A 20,080-nucleotide genomic window follows, 5' to 3' on the forward strand; every position below is an offset into this window, starting at 1 on the left:
GCAAGAGCCCCACATTTTAACTGATTTCAGGGATCACTTGGGTTAATCTGGGCCTTCCAAGCCCCTAATTCTTGCAAACTGGATACCTGTTACAATACATTAGATTCATCTGAGAATGTTCTCAAAAGGAGAGGTTTAACCGACGGTCTGGACCGCACTGACTCGGAGGCCATCTGAGAGTGTCTCGCTTTTCTCTGCAAGATGGTGAGGCAAAACACAAGCATGAAAAAAAAAATACATGAAAAGTATGTAGCCACTCATGCCAGGCCGGAATGTAGCAAGGTCACACCAGCAGCAGCTACAGACACAACACAAAATGCACAAGAAACCTTCCGTGAGATGGGTAGATGATTGATAAGTGAGTTTCCTCTTGGCTTGAGAAGGAGCAGCCATCAGCCTTGCAGGGTCTCCTGTCACCAGTGCAAAATAGGGGCCAGGAGCTGGACATATGTTTTGAATGAATGAACAGGGTGCTTTTGAGCAGATGGTGTTTTGGGTACCAGAACTGAGCTGACTGCTGTTTCGCACAAAAAAAACACCATCCCTGGCTTCTCCCCAAGTTATCGTTTCAGAGGCCTAACTTTGAAGGGAGGATGATGTTGCTAATCGTTAAAACTATTGGGATTTGGAAAGACCTGGGAGTTGGATGTCTTTGCAGAACTCCTGCAAATCGATCCGCCTTCCACCCAACACGGGTTAGATGCCCTGCATCCAGGTTAATCTCTTTGCACACACTCCCCCACCCACCTCCAGCAACAAACTCTACTCACTTTGCGGTATGTGTGCTGGACATAGTATTAACATACAGTTTGTGCTCTATGCACCAATGTTGTGTAGAACTGCTAGGCAGGGTGTAGATAGCCTGCTGGGATACTTAACCTGGAGATGGTTGGCCCTGATTTGCAAAGTAAAATCCATCCAAAATGAAATGCTTGCATCACATGGAATAAAGTTGTTGAAAAAACAAACCAGTGTGTAATAGACTTGCAATTCTCTCTCCCCCACCCCCAGCAACTGTTCTTTCTGAAGGAGGTCATTCTTAACACAAACCCAGATTAATAATTATTAGTGGGTGTTACTATGCATTTCACTGACCTGGTAGTATAGCTATGCTTTTCAATTATGGAAAAGGATGAACAAAGCAGACACTGCGGTATTGGTTCAAGCTACCTCCAGAGAGCCTATTGCCTTCTGCTCTACGACAGCTAAAGACAGGTTGGAATCCCTGCACTGAACATGAACAGACACCAAAAACATGGATGACATCGTCCCTGGTGCGGCCAGTAGTCTTGGGACCACAACTTACCATTTTTGCTTGCTGAAGGCCAATTCCTTATGTAGGGGGCTGTGTTAGATTTAGATTATTGCACCATTGCCGATCAGTAGACTTCTCATCAAGTGACTACTCAAAACACTGATTTACAGAAGTGGGGGTCTGGTCCACACAGGCCTCAGAATGAGGTGGAAGGGCCTTTCAGTGACAGAATGGACCGTACCACTGCAGACTGTATCACTTCAAACTGCATCCCCGGCAGCTGCAGGAGATATCATTTCTGAATGCAAAGAAAATTGCTTGCAATCAAGACACGACATCATAATAGACGCATGCCAAAGAAGAAGGTTCTAGCCCACTCCACTCCTTGTGGTATTAACTTTCTACTTGCAGGGAGCCTGGCAAGATTCAGGTCAGACGGAAATGTTCATTTAGGGGATTTGCCGCCACGAGATAGGCCAACCAGCTTTGAGGGCTTTAGATTAGTGGTTTGGAAAAACAGCACGAAAGGAAAAGGCAATTAAAGACCCTTGAAAATATCACAAGCGCACAAGCCGCTATGCTTGGGGGAAGGAGAAAAGAGGGGCGTGTTATCAAGAGGTTATGCACCACAAGAGAAAGGAAAGGCAGCCAAGCACCCAACGGCTTCTGATTAAGAAGAAATAAAAAAAGAAATCACCTTATTCATTCAGAGAAGCTGTGATTGCTGGAGGTTTGAGAGAGCATGAAGATAGTGGACGTCCCCGAGGAAGGCAGGCGCCTCGTTACCTGCTTCACAATGACACAAAAGAAAAGGGAAAATTGCAGAGAGAGAAAGGAAGCCAGAGAGGAAGGGAGGGAGGCCTGGAGGAGAGCGGAGCGAAGTGCGAACAGCCCCCTCCCCCTTCCAAGACATTCTCCCTCTGAAACACTGATAGCAATAAAGAAAAAAGCAGAGCAGGCAGAAAAGACTGAGAAAGGAGCAGTGTGGAGTCGAGAGAGGGGAGCAGAACCGTTTTCAGAGGGGGGCACTTGGGGCGAGCAGGTGCCTGTGTGTAGCGGTACAGCGACAACTAAAACCCTACAGTTTATTTTAAAAGTGGGACAAAATATGGGAATGTTTTTTTTTAAAAAAAGACAACTCCGGTGGCATCATAAGAACAGCCCCACTGGATCAGGCCACAGGCCCATCTAGTCCAGCTTCCTGGATCTCACAGCGGCCCACCAAATGCCCCAGGGAGCACACCAGATAACAAGAGACCTGCAAGGCTTCCTGGGAATTGTAGTTAAGAACATAAGAACAGCCCCACTGGAGCAGGCCATAGGCCCATCTAGTCCAGCTTCCTGGATCTCACAGTGGCCCACCAAATGCCCCAGGGAGCACACCAGATAACAAGAGACCTGCAAGGCTTCCTGGGAATTGTAGTTAAGAACATAAGAACAGCCCCACTGGATCAGGCCAAAGGCCCATCTAGTCCAGCTTCCTGCATCTCACAGTGGCCCACCAAATGCCCCAGGGAGCACCCAAGATAACAAGAGACCTGCATCCTGGTGCCCTCCCTTGCATCTGGCATTCTGACATAGCCCATTTCTAAAATCAGGAAGTTGCACATACACATCATGGCTTGTACCCCATAATGGATTTTTCCTCCAGAAACTTGTCCAATCCCCTTTTAAAGGCGTCTAGGCCAGACGCCATCACCAGATCCTGTGGCAAGGAGTTCCACAGACCGACCACACGCTGAGTAAAGAAATATTTTCTTTTGTCTGTCCTAACCTGCCCAACACTCAATTTTAGTGGATGTCCCCTGGTTCTGGTGTTATGTGAGAGTGTAAAGAGCATCTCCCTATCCACTCTGTCCATCCCCTGCATTGCTTAGCATCCCATGAAAAGGGACAATGGCCCTGACAGACATCCCACTCCTGACAGCGGACAGCCAGGGCTTGAAGGCAACCGTTCCCTCTTGTCCTTTGGCCTTGCAGGTAGGCTACTCTACCCATGGAGACTTCATACGATCCTTGTGGCTAAGAGCTGTCGATAGGCCTCTCCTCTCGCATGCATCTGCTTCATCCCATTCCGAATCTGGCTACGTGAAACTTGGGGCAGCAGGTCCCATCCGTTGAGCACACTCTGGGGGAAAAGGTCTTCCTTTTGTCTGCTCCAAACCTCCAACCAATTGGGTTCCCTGGGTGAGCCCAAGTTCCAGTATCATGAGAGAGGGAGAACAACTTGTCCCCTTCTCCATTCCACTCAGGATTTTATAAATACCCTTGGTATCTCCAGGGGATCTGTTCCAGGACCCCTTGCAAATACTGATCTCAGAGGAAAATGAAATTGGCAGGACGGGCCTCACCAAACCTCCTGCACATGACTGAAAATGCCTTCTGGTCATATCCAGGAGGTCCTGAGAGATACTCCAGTTGCGGGCTCAGCACCCATGGATATTGAAATTGCTGATAAGGAGGTTCTATACCAGGGGTGCCCAAACCCCGGCCCCGGGGCCACATGTGGCCCTCGAGGCCTCTCAATGCGGCCCTCAGGGAGCCCCCAGTCTCCAATGAGCCTCTGGCCCTCCAGAGATTTGTTGCAGCCCGCACTGGCCCGACACAACTGCTCTCAGCGTGAAGGCAACTGTTTGACTTCTTTGCATGAGCTGTGGGATGAGGGCTTCCTCCACTGCTTGCTGTTTCACGTCTGTGATGCAGTAGTGGCAACAAAGGAAAGGCCAGCCTTGCTTTGTGCAAGGCCTTTTATAGGGCTTGAGCTATTTCAAGACCTTCATTCATTCATATAAGTTCATCTTTAATATATTCATTTATGTAAACTTATGTAAATTTATTCAAATTTTAAATGTAAATTAATTCTTTCTTTCCCTGGCTTCTGACACACTGTCAGAGAGATTATGTGGCCCTCCTGCCAAAAACTTTGGACACCCCTGTTCTATACCATACCCCATCTCCCTACTGTACTATACCACACCCTATCTTCCCGAAAGTCTTTTCCGAAGTGGCCACCCCCTCCCCAACACGTTAGTCTTTCCTTGTAGTAAAGGGTGTTCCAAGTTCGGAATAGTCTTGCTTACCCTTTTCCAGCCCTACAATATCACTTCTGAGACGTAGCACCCCAGAACTGGACACTTATACTGGAAACACAAATAAATCTGTATGCAGTTGTGGGGATTTTATTTTCAGTTCTTTCCTGGTAAAGCTTTCCTTTAAAACCTTCTCTTCTGTCAACCATTTCCTGGTGGCTCCAGAAAACAATTTGCAAACACATTTTAGGGGGAAGTAGTAGTGTCAACAGGGTTGAGGTCGGTAACTCATGGGGGCTCCAGGTGGTAACTCACGGGGGCTCCACAGGCAATTAAACTTGGCCTTGATCGGCCCAAGTTGCACTAGTCCTGGCCTCCCTGCCCCAGTTTCTTGGCTGGCATGGTCTTCATTTCCAGGTTCCCTTGGGTGCCGCCATCTCGTGTGGGCTGAGATCTTGCGAGATCTCGGCAGAGTGTTGGTATTGCTGGGCTCTCACTGCACTGTTACAACACAGACATTTTGGTGTCACCCAGTGTGGTCTGCAACCCCCATAGTGACACCACTGTCTCATGTTGGCAGCAGAACCTGGCCGTGCACAGCACTGGTGATCTCTACCACCCTGCCTGAGCAGCTTTATTAACCTTCAAAAATGAACTGGAACTAAAAATCATACAACAGGTTATGTTAAGCCAGCACCTGTGTGCTTTAAAAATGGGGGAGGGGGAATGCAAGACAAGTGACTGAGCCAGTAGTCAAATTGCTGGTGAGCGCACCTGTCAAAAGCATGCAGAGGTGGACTCTGGACTCCCTGCAAAGGGAGAACAGAGACCCACAAGCACCCTTGTAGTACATTTGTATGTGTACCTACAAGGTACATTTGAATGTGCCCCTTTGTTACTGCTGCACCTCAACATACAACATGCACCACACCCTTTTATCTTCCAGGTACAGAAAACGTAAAATGTTTGTTTGGCTTTTTTCCCCTGCCCTGGCTCACTTTATAAGAGAAAAACGTGCAACCAAATTTTATGATTTTCATTACAGCTCACTGTGAATGACGCATCGGGGAGTTCTGTAAGCTGGCACCTTTTGACTGGTTCCGGAGAGGACAGAGTTGAAAAGAGTTGACCTCAGGGACGTGCAGTGGGTGGGAAGGCAGGTGAGGCACAGCCTCACTACCGGAGTAGTGCTTTGAGAAGCGCTACTGCTGTGTGAGGCACCCCAGCACCCACAACCCACATGCAGAGCGTGAGGGAGAGAGAAGGCAGAGCGTGTGGGCTGTGAGCGCTTGGGCAGCTCACACGGCAGCAGTGCTTTACGAAAGGCTCTGTTGGGGAGGCTCACATCCCTGGTTGACCTTGCCTGCTCAAACAGCAGACATTGGCAGGTGGAATTACGGCATGGAGAGATCAGAACTGCCCACCTGTTTATACACGCAGGCTGACTCACAGGTTACTCCGAGTGTGCGTACACCAAAAAAACGCAAGGGGAATCTCATCGTTTCCACTGAAGTATGCCAACACAGCAGTTTTTGTAAAGTGTTCCAGGTCTGTCTGTGCTTCCTAACAGCTCAATCATCATGGCAATAGCCCTTTAAGAGAGGCCTTATTGCTCCCATACAACAGATGTGGATACCGAGGGCAAGGGGCTACCACTTGCCCAAGACAACGTGAGTTCATTGTAGGAAGTCAGAACCAAACATGGAATTTCCTGGTCCACGGCTCAGTCTCTTCACTTCACAGCGAACACAGCATAGTGACCAATCTATCCATAGTCTCCTAAATTTATTCTTTATCCTACAAACTCTTTATTGGCTAGCAAAGATAACTCTTCAATATATTAAATGTGTGCAGACTTTACTGTAAAGACTACAAACCAAATAATGTACACTCACATTTTAAAAAACAAACAGTCCCTCAAATCTTATTTTAAGCATATCCAATCCCTGTTAAACATTGCCAGCCCCAACACTTTCAAAAGACACATAAAGAGTGTTCTGTGTCCCTAAAACGGCTTGTGGACTGTGACCCTAAAATGACTTGGAGCCAATTAAAATGCAAGCATTATGAGTGCATTCAGACCATACTAAAAAAAAAAAAAAAAGCAAGGTTTGGACAATTGTCCCCACAGACACCTCCCTCTCCCCTCACATAATAGGGCTCAATTTGTTTATTTCCATTATAACCAAGTCCTGACTTGTTGTTACGTCTGTCAAACCAGGGTTTGAATAATCCCTTCAAACCAGAGTTACAGATCAGGTGAAAAAGGAAGTGATGAATTAAGCCCTGAACAGTAGTGAAAAGCATGCAAGCAGAATGTTCATCCAGTCTCCAACAAAGGCTTAGAGGATCCTCTAAACACAGCCTATACATTGGACTGGTGCAGATGTAATGCTTCCAGAACTCTTAACCATGGTTGAAGAGACTGACTGCATGCTCTCTCTATTCATGCTCTCTTGCATGAATTATTCCTCCCTTTGTGGACTTATGGTTTACCATCATGCCTGCACCAGCACTAATCGTGGTTAATACTAGCCAGGACTGCCTCATAATCAGAATTTGCAAACCACCCTTCAATCCCTGTTAACAAAAGGGAACCCTGGTTAGTATCAGCATATTCAAATGCTAAACCATGGTTCAGACTAGGAGGGAAAAATTTGTGCTGGAGAGGGAGCACACAAGCTACAGTTCACAAGTGATCTCTTAACCATGGTTAGAAGAACTGGGGCTGAACGTTTCCACCAGGCTAGCCTTGCTGGCACCTCTGGGAAACTGTTAGAAAAATTGGTACAAAACAATGATCCAGGTGGCAAGAACCATTTTAGCTACCCCTCCTCTGCCCTGCCAAATAAATGTCTTAACGCTGGGGAGCAAAAAAAAAAAGGACTCAGCTCTATAACTCAGAGTGGGGCAGGGGGGAATCAATGAAGTTGACCTAGGAAACTCTTCTTTTGGATTCAATCTTCAATGTTTTTTAAGACCACACCTTAAAAAATACGACCATCCGGAAGAAGCGAAATGCAACCGCTTATTTCTTCACAAAAATATTTTTCCCCAAAATGTCCAGAGTTCCTGGCTGTTCCATTTGATTAAGGGAGACATCTAGACTGCTGGGACCCAATCCGTGAAGAGCACTGCACAGAAAGAAAAAGGTTCTCTTTCCCCACCTGCCCCAGTCTCAAGAGATCTGCTACAAAAAACGGTTCCAGTGCACCCAAAGCTCCTTAAAAGTTTCCTCGCAGCCGGGCAATTCGGCCCTAGTCAGAATCAAACGCCCAGCTGGCTGCGATGTGAAGGGTTCAGTCTTCTCCTCTGCTCTTTCTTTCTTTTCTTTTTTTTTTATAAACCTCGCACGTCTCCCTGCAACAGAAGCAGCGACCCTAACTTGGGCACTGGCTGAATTCTCTGGAGGATCAAGCTTGGCTCTGAAGCTAAGGGGCCAGAATGCTCCCCCCTGGAAGGTCCTTCTGGAATTCTCACTTATCTGTCCAGACACGGTGGATCCTGGGCTAGAAGGCAGAGAAGGATGCAGCTATTCTGAGCTTTGCCTGACGTGTCCAGCAGCTATTCCACATTCACAGGGAAACACCCCCAAGATCATGTCTCGATGATCTCTGGCGAGGAGAAGCGAGTGTCCTTTCCTTCGGTTTGCTATCACTGGCTGCGGCAGCCCTGCTAACTAATCTGCTCTGTCACCGATCTGGGCAGGTCTTTCCAAATGTTCTAAAGACAGCGCACTGAAACCGCAGCGGCGCCTGTCGACCCGAAAGAAAGGGTCCAGTCAAAACCGCTCAGAAGAGGGGGATCACCTCTTGAATTAGGATAATGGTGCGTTCTTGTCTTACCTGCTGGCATTTCCTTTTCGTATTTCTAAAAACTATGATAAGGACCTCGGGGAAAAGGGCCGTGAGGACCAGGAAAAAGATAGCCAGCCAGGTAGCGATGGAGGTCAGCAGCTGGGCGAACACATGGTGCATCCGCTGATGTCTCAAGAATGGCCTGGATGGAATGACAGAAGGCGAGAGAGAGAGAGAGAGATGCACCCACCTTACGTTTGAACAAACCATATGGCTCTCGTTTCTTTAAACTGACACAAAGCCATCAGGATTAAAAATATTTCACGCATCATTAAGATGCATATGGAACTCTTTATTCATTACATTTCATATTGCCAACCACCTGTATGTGCGACGTTGCATACAAGGTGTTTCGGAAGGGTTGTGCCGGAAGGGTATTTCACAGGTTGCGTCTGCTGTCTATTGTGTCCCCTGAAGCATTTGGTGGGCCACTGTGAGATACAGGAAGCTGGACTAGATGGGCTTTTGGCCAGATACAGTGGGGCTCTTCTTATATTCTTATGTTTTAAGGGCATCGCCCCTTCCTGCCACTCAGTCTATTCCCATAACTTACCCTTCAACTTGGGTTACATAAGAAGATCCCTGCAGGATCAGGCTTAAGGCCCACCTAGTCCAGCTTCCTATAACTCACAGTGGCCCACCAGATGCCTCAGGGAGCACACGAACAAGAGACCTGCATCCTGTTGCCTCTCCCTTCCATCTGGCATTCTGAGGTAGCCCATTTCTAAAACCAGGAGGTTGCACGTACCCATCACGGCTTGTAACCTGTGATGAACTTTTCCTCCAGAAATCTGTCCAGTCCCCCCTTTTCAAGGCATCTGGGTCAGGAGCCATCATCACATCCAGTGGCAAGTAGTTCCATAGACTAATTTACAAGCTGGGTCAAAAAATATTTTCTTTTGTCTGCTCTAACCCGCCTGACACTCAATTTTAGTGGGTGTCCCCTGGTTCTGTTACTGTGCGAGAGGAACTTCCAAGGATTAGGGTGTCCTAATCCTTGTCACACACAAGGAGTCTCATGATCAAGCATGACTTGGAAGTTGGATCTCCTACCCCAGGATTCTGTCTACAACACCATCCTGGCTTCAGAAAGCCTTATGGCCTAGGCATGTCTACTCACAAGTATGTCCCACTGTACTCAGAGCAAGTCACTCCCTCATAAGCAGCCTTGACTAGCTTTTAAGGTCCTCAGTTTGGGAGTGTTATTTAATAGGGGAAAAAGAAACAACTACAGTAGCCAGGCAACTTCTTTTTCCAATGACAAGAGGCACTACGTGCAGCATTTAACATCTTGCCAAGGAATGCCTTTGCTGAACATTGTGTTACCAAGAGAGGCATATTTAAGGAAAAGGTGGGATCCTGTCCATGCCCCAAACACATGCTAGAACACTTACCAAAGGATTCCTCCCCAGAAGAATGAGAACAGCACGTAGAAGATCAAGGAGCCCCATATGACGAAGTGGTTTATCCATGTCCAGAACCGAGTATCTAATGCTAGCTGGGAGGTTTAAGAAATAGAAAGGAAGATCTGAGAAGAGGATAGTAAATGGGGTCGGACACACTGTAGATAAGCCCAATTTCCAGACTACAGGGTCCACCTTGTTAAACTAAATGCACTTGGAGGTCCAGGTGCAGAACCTGAGTGGCTTGTGGGGAGCCAGCTGCAAAACTGCAGCTCCGGTGATGGAGACAATTCTCCATCACACCTCATCAGTCACACTGTCATGTGTCATCGCTGTGACAACAGTACATCCAAGTACAAACGTACACAAAGGGAATGCAAGAATCTGAACAAACTAGCCAGCTAGAAGTTCTCAAACTAGCCAGCTGAGCTCAGCACAAAGACTTGGTCAAAAGACAATATTCCCATTTTATACACAAGGAACACCGAGGTCAAAAGGGGAGTAATTAGTACAAGGTCAGGCATGGCGGAAAATGTTTCGCTAACTTGCAAATGCTTAAAAGACAATGAAATGTGACCGCAAATATGAAGTCCCACTCTACAGATGGGGAACACAGACTCTTTGCCCCAGGACTCAGACAAGCAAGCACACATGAAAGGACAGTCTTTCTTGTGACTACTTTTGTCCCAGGGCTGCGTGTCATAAATCCTTGCTGACCTACTAGCAGGTCTCTCCCTTCTGCCTCCTTATTCAGCGTGCCCACGGATTTGACCAAACAGGAGTCCCAACTCACATCAGGAAGGTCTCATTGTACCTTCTGGTTGGAAGATTAAGAGTCCTTCAGTCACATCTGGGAGGTGCTCTGAGGCCTGGGAAGGCCTCCACCTGCGGATTCAATTATTTGTGGGTTTCAGTATCCGCAGGGGGTCCAAGATACAGAGGGCCAACTGTACTCACCTGTAAATTACTATAGCAATTCAACACACAGAAGAAAACTGTTGCTAGTGAGGACAGTAACTCAAATCTATGCTGTGCAACAACTGAATTAAAGTTGGTTTTAATTAAGAAGAAGAAAGATCCTCTGACCTTTAGGGTGACGGTGAACACCAAGAGAGTATAGATCATGGTGCCAAAAGTCCAGTTTCCTGCCATCTGAATTTAAAAAAAAGAGAAAAGAAATAGTTCATCTCAGGCATTTGTCTCAACAACATTTTGGAAAGTGGTAGAGAAATCAGGGGGCAGAGCTAAGGAGACAATTGCAATGGAGTTGGAAAATATTCATGATTTGCTACACGGACCCAATTCTGCACAGCTTTGTGGACAGGAACAGATACTGCAAAAGGTGATGAAAAAAAGGTTTTTTCCCCCAAACAGAAACCACTTTCTGGAACACACCATAAAACTAACAAGTGGCATTTATTGTGATCTGCTGCAATCAGCACAGTTCAGGTCAGAACGATGACAATGAATGGGACAGGGTGCTTACCAAAGTCTGTCAAGATCTGAATGCATACGTTGAAACAGAAAGTGACATGTAAGAAGTGTGTTTTTAAAAAATTAAGAATTTTTAAAAGGCAACAGGAACAAAACCAAGGTGAAACCAAACAAGACATGGATCGTCTTTTGGTGGAGCTGATGGTGATTAATTGCCAAACCCACCAAAACAGCCGGATGGAGCAATGTGGATCCCCACAGCTGTCCCTTTTGGGAAGTCCATACGTATATACTTATCACAGGTTCGCACCAGCTACTTACAAACCAAATTGTGATGCATGAAGAAACTCCCCTGGCAGGTTTTAAAAATTTCTGAATAGTATCTGCTCAGGGGGAGGGGGGAAACAAGATATTTTCAGTACACCCCTCCTTTTCTCAGTTATAATACATCCCTCCCCAGATGCTATTTGCCTCACAGGGTGAAAATATCCAGGGATCACGTTTAAGGAGTCAGTAAGAATAACAACACACTCTTCCCCCCTGCACCACGGTCCCTATCATGGTTGGTTGGCAACCTTCAGTCTCGAAAGACTATGGTATAAGCCTACAGCACCCGGTATTCCCAGGCGGTCTCCCATCCAAGTACTAACCAGGCCTGACCCTGCTTAGCTTCCAAAATCAGATGAGATCAGGCATGTGCAGGGTAACTGAAGTGTGGGCCTATCATGGCTACTATTGAAAAGCTAAGCAAAAAAAGAAATGTCCCATGAAGACAGAAGATCCCCAACTTACAGACTTCAAGTTACAAACACCTGATTTATGAACAGGCTTGCCCGGGGTGGTCAAACAGAACAAGCTACTTGGAGACAACCTGTTCCTGGACTTGGCTTCAGGGCGCTCTTACCTTTCCAGTGTCCTCTATGGAAACCTCTTGGAAAAGAAGGTAGGTCCCAAAGAAGAACACAGACCCCTCAAACAGGCCCAGGAAGGTCCAGTAAAAGAAAGGCTTCCATTGCAACATGGCGTTGTCTGAAATATTCCTGCCAAGAGAGAGAGAGACACACAAACACATACATGAGCCGGTGCAGCAGGGCAAACACGGAGTGTTTTGCCATAAGTCCACCAAGGCAAGCAGGAAAGTGTTTTGTTTTTTTTAGGGGGGGGGGGCTTCAAGTTGCTGCGGTGTCCTGCCAGAGTTGGAGATGGGGGCCACACCCTGCACTTGTGCTAAGTTTCCTAGATCTTCTGCAGCCTAGCAAAGTGGTGGAGACAATCCCCATTGTGGCCTCCTGCCCCCTGTTCAGGGTATTAGTTTTGCACATAGGGACAGCATAAGGTCAGGGACTGAATCTGCAACACGATGCATGCTTACCTGGGCGAGGGGGTCAGCCCTATGGATCACAGTGAGACTTGCTTCCAACGAAACATGTACAGGGTTGCAGTGAAGGGAGGGTCTGGGCCTGGGCTGACTATAGATTTTGGTCTGGCAGCCGAGGCCAGCCTAGATTTATGGGACCTGGGTCCGTAGAACATCCATGTGTCCCGAACAGGCCTGAATTCACTGCAGATCAGGAGTAATGTTCAAGCCATTCCACTCAGTTCTGATGTTCTCAACCAGCTATGACACATTCCCATATCCTCCCCGCAGCTCTGACCTACAAACCTACCCGGAAAGTTGGGCACCAGCGCCCTCTGCTGGGCTCAGGCTAGGATTCATTACAATTGCATTCTCCCTTTGAAGAAGCGTTCCACAAGTGAATGGGGTTCAGGAGTGTAGCGATGCGGGGCGAAGTAGGTACTGCAGGCATTGCAATATGCCTTGTAAGAGAACTCTCCCACTCGCCGTCAGACCCATTCTGGGCAGCAATGGCAGCTCAGTACTTACTGCTCTGCCGCCAACCTCTGGCTAAGCTATTGAATAGGGTTACCTGTCCAGCAGGTCACAGAAAGCAGTGGATTCAGAACCTGCGGAGATTCTGTCCTGCCTAAATTTTGCTAAAAAAATATTCATTCTGGAGATCAGCCGTTTCTTGATCTAACTACAGATTAGCTTGGCCATAGTCCACTGCAGTTAGCAGATGTCCTGGTTCCACTGGCCTGCTCTGGGGGGGTGCCATAAACGGGCCAAGGCTCGTGTGTCCGATTGGTTCCAACGAACTGGTGTTCTGTGCTTGCTATCCGAAGACCACCCTGATATCCGAACAGCCCCAACTTTGTGCAGGTTGGGAGAAAACTCAAGGGGGTGGAGGAAGCGACTCGAAGGGGTGGAGGAAGCGGCGAGGAACCAGAGATTAGGGAAAGAATCAGGAATCAAAGATTGTTCTTTCGTTATGCTGTCTGCCTGGAGCGGGCAGCAGGACTGCGACCCCAACCACTACACACGCAGGGATATGTACGAGACAGGAGAGCCTAGGCACATAGACAGACCATCCACACAGGAACCCTGATCAAATGGGGGGGAGCGCTCAGCCTCTTCCATACCCCATACTCACAGAGTCCACACAGAGGCATAATTGGCCAATGACCCTAGAGAGAAGCAGATTGCTTCCAAGAGGACTTAGGAAGGACTAGAATGAAAACAACGTATTTGTAATTGCACGTTATTCCTGAAATCATATTTTTGGACTGTTTGGGGACACTGTTGAAATCACTCAGGATTCAGGCAAACGCCAAAGCAGGAAAGGAGACTGGAACCCTCTTCAACAGTAGAAAAAAACAACAACCACACACGGCAGAGCTCATTAACTGTCTGCGGAGGTCATGCCAGGACAGATTGTGCTCTTCACAGTGTAGGATTTTCTTGGATTCCTTGCTACCAGACCTGCTTCTGCGCCAGAACACATGACCTACTTGCCTTCTGGTCTCTCTTCGTCACCTGCTGCAAAGTCAATTTTGCATATTCAGTAGAGGCCCGCCATGTTTTAGGCTGCAATCCTATACACTCCAAACATGAGAGTAAGTCCCCATGAAATTCATAGGGCTCACTTCAAAGTAATGCACTGCTCATCCTCATTCAGAGATGTGTGTGTGTGTGGGGGGGGGGATCTTTTGCATAAATATTATAATGCACAGATTATGGCATTTGAAAAATAGAGCCTTTACACATGAAACTAAAATATACAGGCGGAACCTTGGTATCCATAGGGGTTCTGTTCTAATCTCCATGCACTTTTTTTTTGTAGTTTCAGGACATTTAACTAGGACCCTGCCATCTGTGGAGAGTCAAATCCTTGGATGCTGGCCTATGAATGTAAATTAGGACTAGACACCCTGACCACTTTGCACATCCACTGAGATGGGCCAAGGCCTGCCTCCATCTGCAGTCCGGCTGGAGGGCAAGGCAGAGAAGACCTTCTCAATAGCAGCTTTCCAGATGACTAAATTTTCTACCCTGGAAAGTTCAGTTAGCAGTTTCTTTATGGTGTTTGAGCGCAAAATCAAGAGTTTCACTTCATCACATCTACAGTGCTGCCTAACTTTTAAAATATTTTCTTCCTTCACTGGCCAGCTACAATCGTTTTATAAGACAATTACTATTACTGCATTTAGAGTGTCGTAGGCCACTCTGGGCATTTTTTTAAGATGGAAGGGTGAGACATTACCTAGCAAAAAACCAATATAGCAAACATTTCCTTTCCCCTTTGCTAGTGTAGGTTACTTAAATGATCTGCTGTACCACCGTGGCTAAGAGACTGAGCAGTAAATTCGGACTTCCCAGGTTCGAATCTCATCTGTGGCTGGGAACTCATTAGGCGACCTTAGGCAAGCTACTCCCTTTAGGTCTCAAGTCTTCCCCATCTGTGATATGAGAATAATATCACTCGTTATACAGAGTTACTGTAAAGACTACAGTGGGTCCTCTTTATCCGCTGATTCCGAACCCACTGATTTCACCCACCACGGATTCCGAACCCACGTCTGGAGGACCTCCCAGATGCGACTGAAGGCTGCATCTGGGAGGTCTTCCAATCAACTGTGGATTTCATTATCCACAGTTTTCTACATCTGCAGGGGTTCTGGGAACAGAACCCCCCTGTAGATACAAAGGACCAACCTATACATCAAGATAACCTTCCTAAAGCATTTCCAGTGCCCAAAAAGCACCATGCAGATGCCAGCTATTCTTACTCTGCTCAAGCAAGCAACCTCAGCTATGCCGTTTCAAACACAAGCCTTGACAGATGAACACTCCACACCGAGCCAGCCCAGTTCTTGCAATTAGCTCGTGCAAAGTGACACGAGACGGGAGATGGAACAGCAGCAGAGAGAAAGACAGAGAGGACATGACATGATGGGGGAGAGAGATGGCAGGGAAGCAGCCCCACTCTGGTCAGCCCCCTCCCTTTCTGCTTCGTGCCTAGATCTCGTGGACGCAGGCGAGGATGTTTACAGTGCGTCAAGCGTCCGATACACACAACAGCAGCTGGCTTGCTGGAGCCAGGCCAGAGACTCATTTTCATTGCTGGAACAAGTTAGCTGCTCAGATAAACAGACACAGCGAGGCTGAGCATCTGTTACGCAGCTCAAGGAGAGACGGGGAGAACCGCTGCTGTGAGGCTCCTCCAGGGAGTGGCTCTGGACGGCACACATTTTGCACAGATGCCTGCCAGCCAAGACAACTGGGCTGGCACATGGAGTTAGGACTTTCTAGATGCACCCAAGCTGAACAAGCACAGGTTTTTAAGATGCCGAGACTCCCAAACCCCTGAAGTCTGGTCCTGCAGGGATGCAAGCAATGGCTTGCATTACTGCAGGAGCTCAGAATAAAGGAGGGGATCAGCACAGCCCCCCTCCCCAGTTCATCATCATCATCAGCACTGCAAAATATCCAACATCCTCCACTGCAAACAGAATCAAGGGCAACACCCCCCACTTCTACATCCAAAGACTGGCTGCAGCGCATTGGTGGCATGACAGACAACTGCTACCCATCTAATAATCAGTGGTTAAATATTCAATCATTGCTCCAAATGGGGAGCAGGAACAGGGTCTCCAGCAGGTCTCGAACTGGTGACCCAAAGCAGACAAGAGGGGGATACAGCCCTGAGGACCACTGCTCAGTTCTGGCCAAAGGGACCCTCCCCTGGAACGGCTTCCTTGGTGGTAAGGGGGCAGGTGCTCGTCGCTGGTGGGCTGTTTTGGCCTTGCCCTGCTCTGCAGGCGTCCTGCCCAATAGCCAGCAGAGAGGGAGTGCAAAACCCGTGAACCAGAGCTCCCAGGAGCACAGAGCCCCGCCTGGTTCCCACCACAAGTCTGGCAAGCTGATCCCTAGGGCTCAAGTGTGCCATCAGCCCCAGCCTGCCTGAGCACCATCAGCTGCTCTGCCCACTAGGCTCTATAAAGCCCCAACTCCAGCAACTCTCTGCTGCCTCTGGTGGCCAGTTTGGACCAAGCACCCACTTCTCAGTTGCTTGGATGGACAACCAGTTCGGACTGCTTGCAAGCCACGTTAGCCTGGAGCCTGACTTTTGCTGAAGCCTTCCAGACAGCCTCACATCGAGAAAGGAGTGGAGTTTCGGGGTGGGGGGGGTTTGCACCCCACTTGCCTCTTCAAAGGAGACAGCAGAATGGATTGACTTCAGGGTCCATGCTCAGTTCTCTTCCCCAACATGCTTTCAGGAGCCCTTAACGCACAACCCGACAAGGAAGGGCAGTAGCATTCCTGCACTACAGAATGGGGGGAAACTGAGGCTGAGGGGAGTGGCTTGCCAAGTCCCTCCTGGTGAGTTTGTGGCAGGAAGGGGGGCACTGCCTGCTTCACAGTTCAGTCTCCGGACTGCCAGGCCTGCTCACCTTCTGCATTAGCAAACACCAGAAAAACAGTGGAAGCGTCCGCTACTCACAGATACAGTTTCGGAAAGGTCATCAGGGTGTCGATGGTGACGTGCTGCTCTAGCAAGCCGTAGGCCACGATTGGCAGCGAGGTAAAGCAGATGTTGAACATGGTCAGGTACGCAGCATCATAGAGAGGCTTGGAAACCAAGGAGAGGGGAAAGAAGTTAGGACATAAAAGGGGAGCCGGCAATAGTTGCTTGTTCCCAGCATGGTTTTGGATCCTGGCTTGTTTGAACTAACGACTTCCAGAATAAACCACAAACTCTCTGTATTTGGACAAACTGCAGCTCATTCCACTCCTCTTAGAGCAGTAGAGGGGGGTACTGTTTAGATGACAGAAGAAAATATGGCCCTGTTCAGGCAGTCTGCCCTTGCCTCCACCTTCCTCCCATCTTGGGCTATAGATTGCAACTTCCTTGGGGCAGGGACTCATTCTTGTTGTAAAGCGCTGCATGCACTGGGGACACAGTCCTAAATGGATCTGGAGCCTGAACGGAAAGGGGCGTATAAATAGCATACGATACCATCAATGCACATAGTATTTTATACAGAGCAGGAGGGCATGGTGGCCCCTGCCCCAAAGTCTAGGGCAGCCACTTTCAACCACTGTGCTGTGGCACGCTGCTGTGCAGCGAGTGGTTCACGGGTGTGCCACAGGAATTTGGGGGAAAGTCATTTATTAGTAGGACCATTGAGGGGTGTGAGACCCACACTAGCAGCATTTTGTCAAAAACCCCACTAGCCTTGTCAACTGTCAAAAACCTGGTGGTGTGCCTTGACCATTTTAGCGCCTTGTCAGTGTGCCGTGACATGAAAAAGGTTGAAAATCATTGGTCTAGGGGGGGAAAATGATCTATTCAGAGAGGAGGAAGGAATCAAAAAGTTCCACTGGGCTTGCACAGATCTGTTCTGCAGTCCAGTTTCGTTGAATCCGGATGTCATGGCCCAATAAATACTGCTACTCATGAGCTTGAGTGACCAGTTCAAACCCGCTGGCAATAATTCAGCAAACCAGAGCCACTTCCCTAAACTTTACAGGTTCAGTTCAAGGGCAGAGTTTGATGCTAGGCTGAACAGCGCCCTTGTGACATACCGCACACTTATGCATGCATGCCAGTCACCTGAACCCCAGTCTCAAGAACAGGTTCAACTTGTTACATGAACACAGCAATGCCCACGGTCAAACTTTTTTTACAGAGAGGGGAAAAGCGAACAGAAGGAACAAACAAAAAGGGGAAGGAGCCTGCGAAAGAGTGGCTTTCTAAGAAGGGACCGTCCAGCTAATTAATGGAGCCTGGCAAACTGCGGTCACCGAAGGAGGGTCCTCAAAACTGGGCAGAGGGTGTTCACGCAGCCCAGCTCCAACTCAGGTCTGGCAGAACACCAGAAGTCTTGTGAGCCTCCGTCGGTGCGCCGGCTCAGCCGAGGCCGGCCATTCACCACGCAAGCAGGCTTCGAGTGGGCGGCCCGAGCCTCGGTCTCCGTAGCCGGGGTGAAAAGGGCAGGAAACAAAAGCCATTAAATTGCGCTCACAGACACTTCCTGCCAGGCAACAGCTGCCAGCCAGCTTGTCTTTTCAGCAAGGCTGGAAAGAAAAAAAAAAAAAGGCTGCAGCTACCCAGACAGTTTCTAAAGCTTCTTGGCGAGAGGAAGCCTTCGTTTGCACCTGCCCCTTGCAAGGGCCTTTGTCGGAAACAAGGCAAGTTTTGTGGTGCTTCAATGCATGCCGCTTTCCAAAATGCCTGGATAGTAAAAGGAACTCTTCAAGTGTACTCTGTTTTTGGAGAGAGAAAATGAATATCCACACCCCCCAAGACCAGAATTTCTAGTTGCAGGAGTGCCAAGTGCTCACCTCTGCACAAACCAACTTGTACATTAAGATAAAAACTGGAGCTTGTTCTCTGGTTGCCTCCCCCCCACCACTGGAAAAACAGGTGGCAACCACGGAAAAGGGTCTCCTGCAGTGCAGTGTTGCCAAGGAGAATAAAAAGGGCCACAGCATCATTAGCCATTAGCAAACATCACAACCCTAGGCATGCCTACTCAGAAGCAAGACCGGCTGTGTTGAGTAGAGGTTGGGGGTCACTGTCTTTTCAACCACTGCGCCACGACACACTGGTGTGCCACGAATGGTCTGCAGGTGTGCCCTAGGAGTTTGGGGGAGGATCATTTATAAGTAGGACCACTGGGGGCTGTGAGCCCCCGCACCAGCAGTATGGTGTGCCTCATCAATTGTCCAAAAAACCAAAGGTGTGCCTTGACAATTTTAGCTCCTCCTTCGTGTGCCACGAGATGAAGAAGGCAGAAAAAATAGCTGCTCTAGAAGATCAAAGAGAAGGAGAGACTTTGGATGGCCAAAGATGTGCCCTTCAGACACAGCAGTAAATAGCACCCAGGGAAAAGGAGGGACTGGGATTTCAGCAGATAGTTCAGGGAGGGGTGACTGACCTGATTTTGCAAGAAAAAACCCAATAAAATAAAGCCATAAAGGCAAGCATTGTTGTTGGGAGGGGGGGGTCAGAAACATACTGGCTTGCACAGAAAGCTGAAAGCACCCTCCCAGCAGTCTCTAGTGACCATTTATCCAAACAGCTGCAGTGGGGCCATTTCTCTCTCCCTTCTTGCAAACAATTTGGCCAGCTGCAACTTACCTGTTGTGAAAAGCCACAGAAGAACTGGAACAAAAATTGTGGAAAGATGAAGCAAAGGTTCTGGAGAAGAAGAAGAAAAAAAAAAAGACATAAAAAGCAAGTTACTAGGAACATCCCAGCTGGTAAATATTTGCAGAAGGCCCAGAAACCAAGAGCAATTAAACCATCTACATTGAAAAAAAAAAAAGTCTCTCCATGAAACTCTACCTACATTTTGAGATCTGCGAGAAGAATAAGTCAGCTCTGAGTCACCACTTCAAATGGTAAGTGCCTCCCATGTTTATTGCTCAAATTTACATCCTGCCCTATTTCCTCTGACGAACTTAAGTCAGTGCATGTGCAGGGGGGATAACCCCATTTTATCTCTGCAATGTATGCTAGACTGAGAGTGTGTGGGGTGACCCTGGGACATCCAGTGAGATTCCTTTCTCTTTATAAAAATATTTATATCCATCCTATCTTTCTTCTACAGATCCCTTGGGTGCCCAAACACACACACACATTCTCTCTCTTCCTCTCTCATACACACTCACAGCAGAACCAAAACAACAGCCATTCAGATTAACACCCACACTGAACAAAATCAAGTTAAAAACAATGGAGCACCTGTGTGTTA

General features: G+C 48.0%; 1 protein-coding gene and 1 pseudogene across 4 annotated transcripts in view; both read right to left on the bottom strand.

Moving 5' to 3' along the window:
- ATP11C (ATPase phospholipid transporting 11C) overlaps positions 1–20,080 on the bottom strand; it is an 86,776-nt gene that overhangs the window by 5,941 nt on the left and 60,755 nt on the right. For 2 of the 4 annotated variants that reach the window (XM_066640224.1, XM_066640223.1), the window contains exons 23-28: positions 19,465–19,524; positions 16,822–16,949; positions 11,883–12,018; positions 10,631–10,696; positions 9,536–9,639; positions 8,130–8,283 (exon numbers count right to left, since the gene is read on the bottom strand). In XM_066640224.1, coding sequence (XP_066496321.1) covers positions 8,130–8,283; positions 9,536–9,639; positions 10,631–10,696; positions 11,883–12,018; positions 16,822–16,949; positions 19,465–19,524 — 648 coding nt within the window. Of the gene's footprint in view, positions 1–1,952; positions 2,045–8,129; positions 8,284–9,535; positions 9,640–10,630; positions 10,697–11,882; positions 12,019–16,821; positions 16,950–19,464; positions 19,525–20,080 lie in introns of all 4 variants that reach the window. The other 2 variants (XM_066640226.1, XM_066640225.1) reach the window with 2 other exon arrangements.
- On the bottom strand, positions 11,580–11,698 carry LOC136663321 (5S ribosomal RNA; annotated as a pseudogene).

The sequence above is a fragment of the Tiliqua scincoides genome, chromosome 12 (assembly GCF_035046505.1).
Source record: "Tiliqua scincoides isolate rTilSci1 chromosome 12, rTilSci1.hap2, whole genome shotgun sequence".
Taxonomy (NCBI): domain Eukaryota; kingdom Metazoa; phylum Chordata; class Lepidosauria; order Squamata; family Scincidae; genus Tiliqua; species Tiliqua scincoides.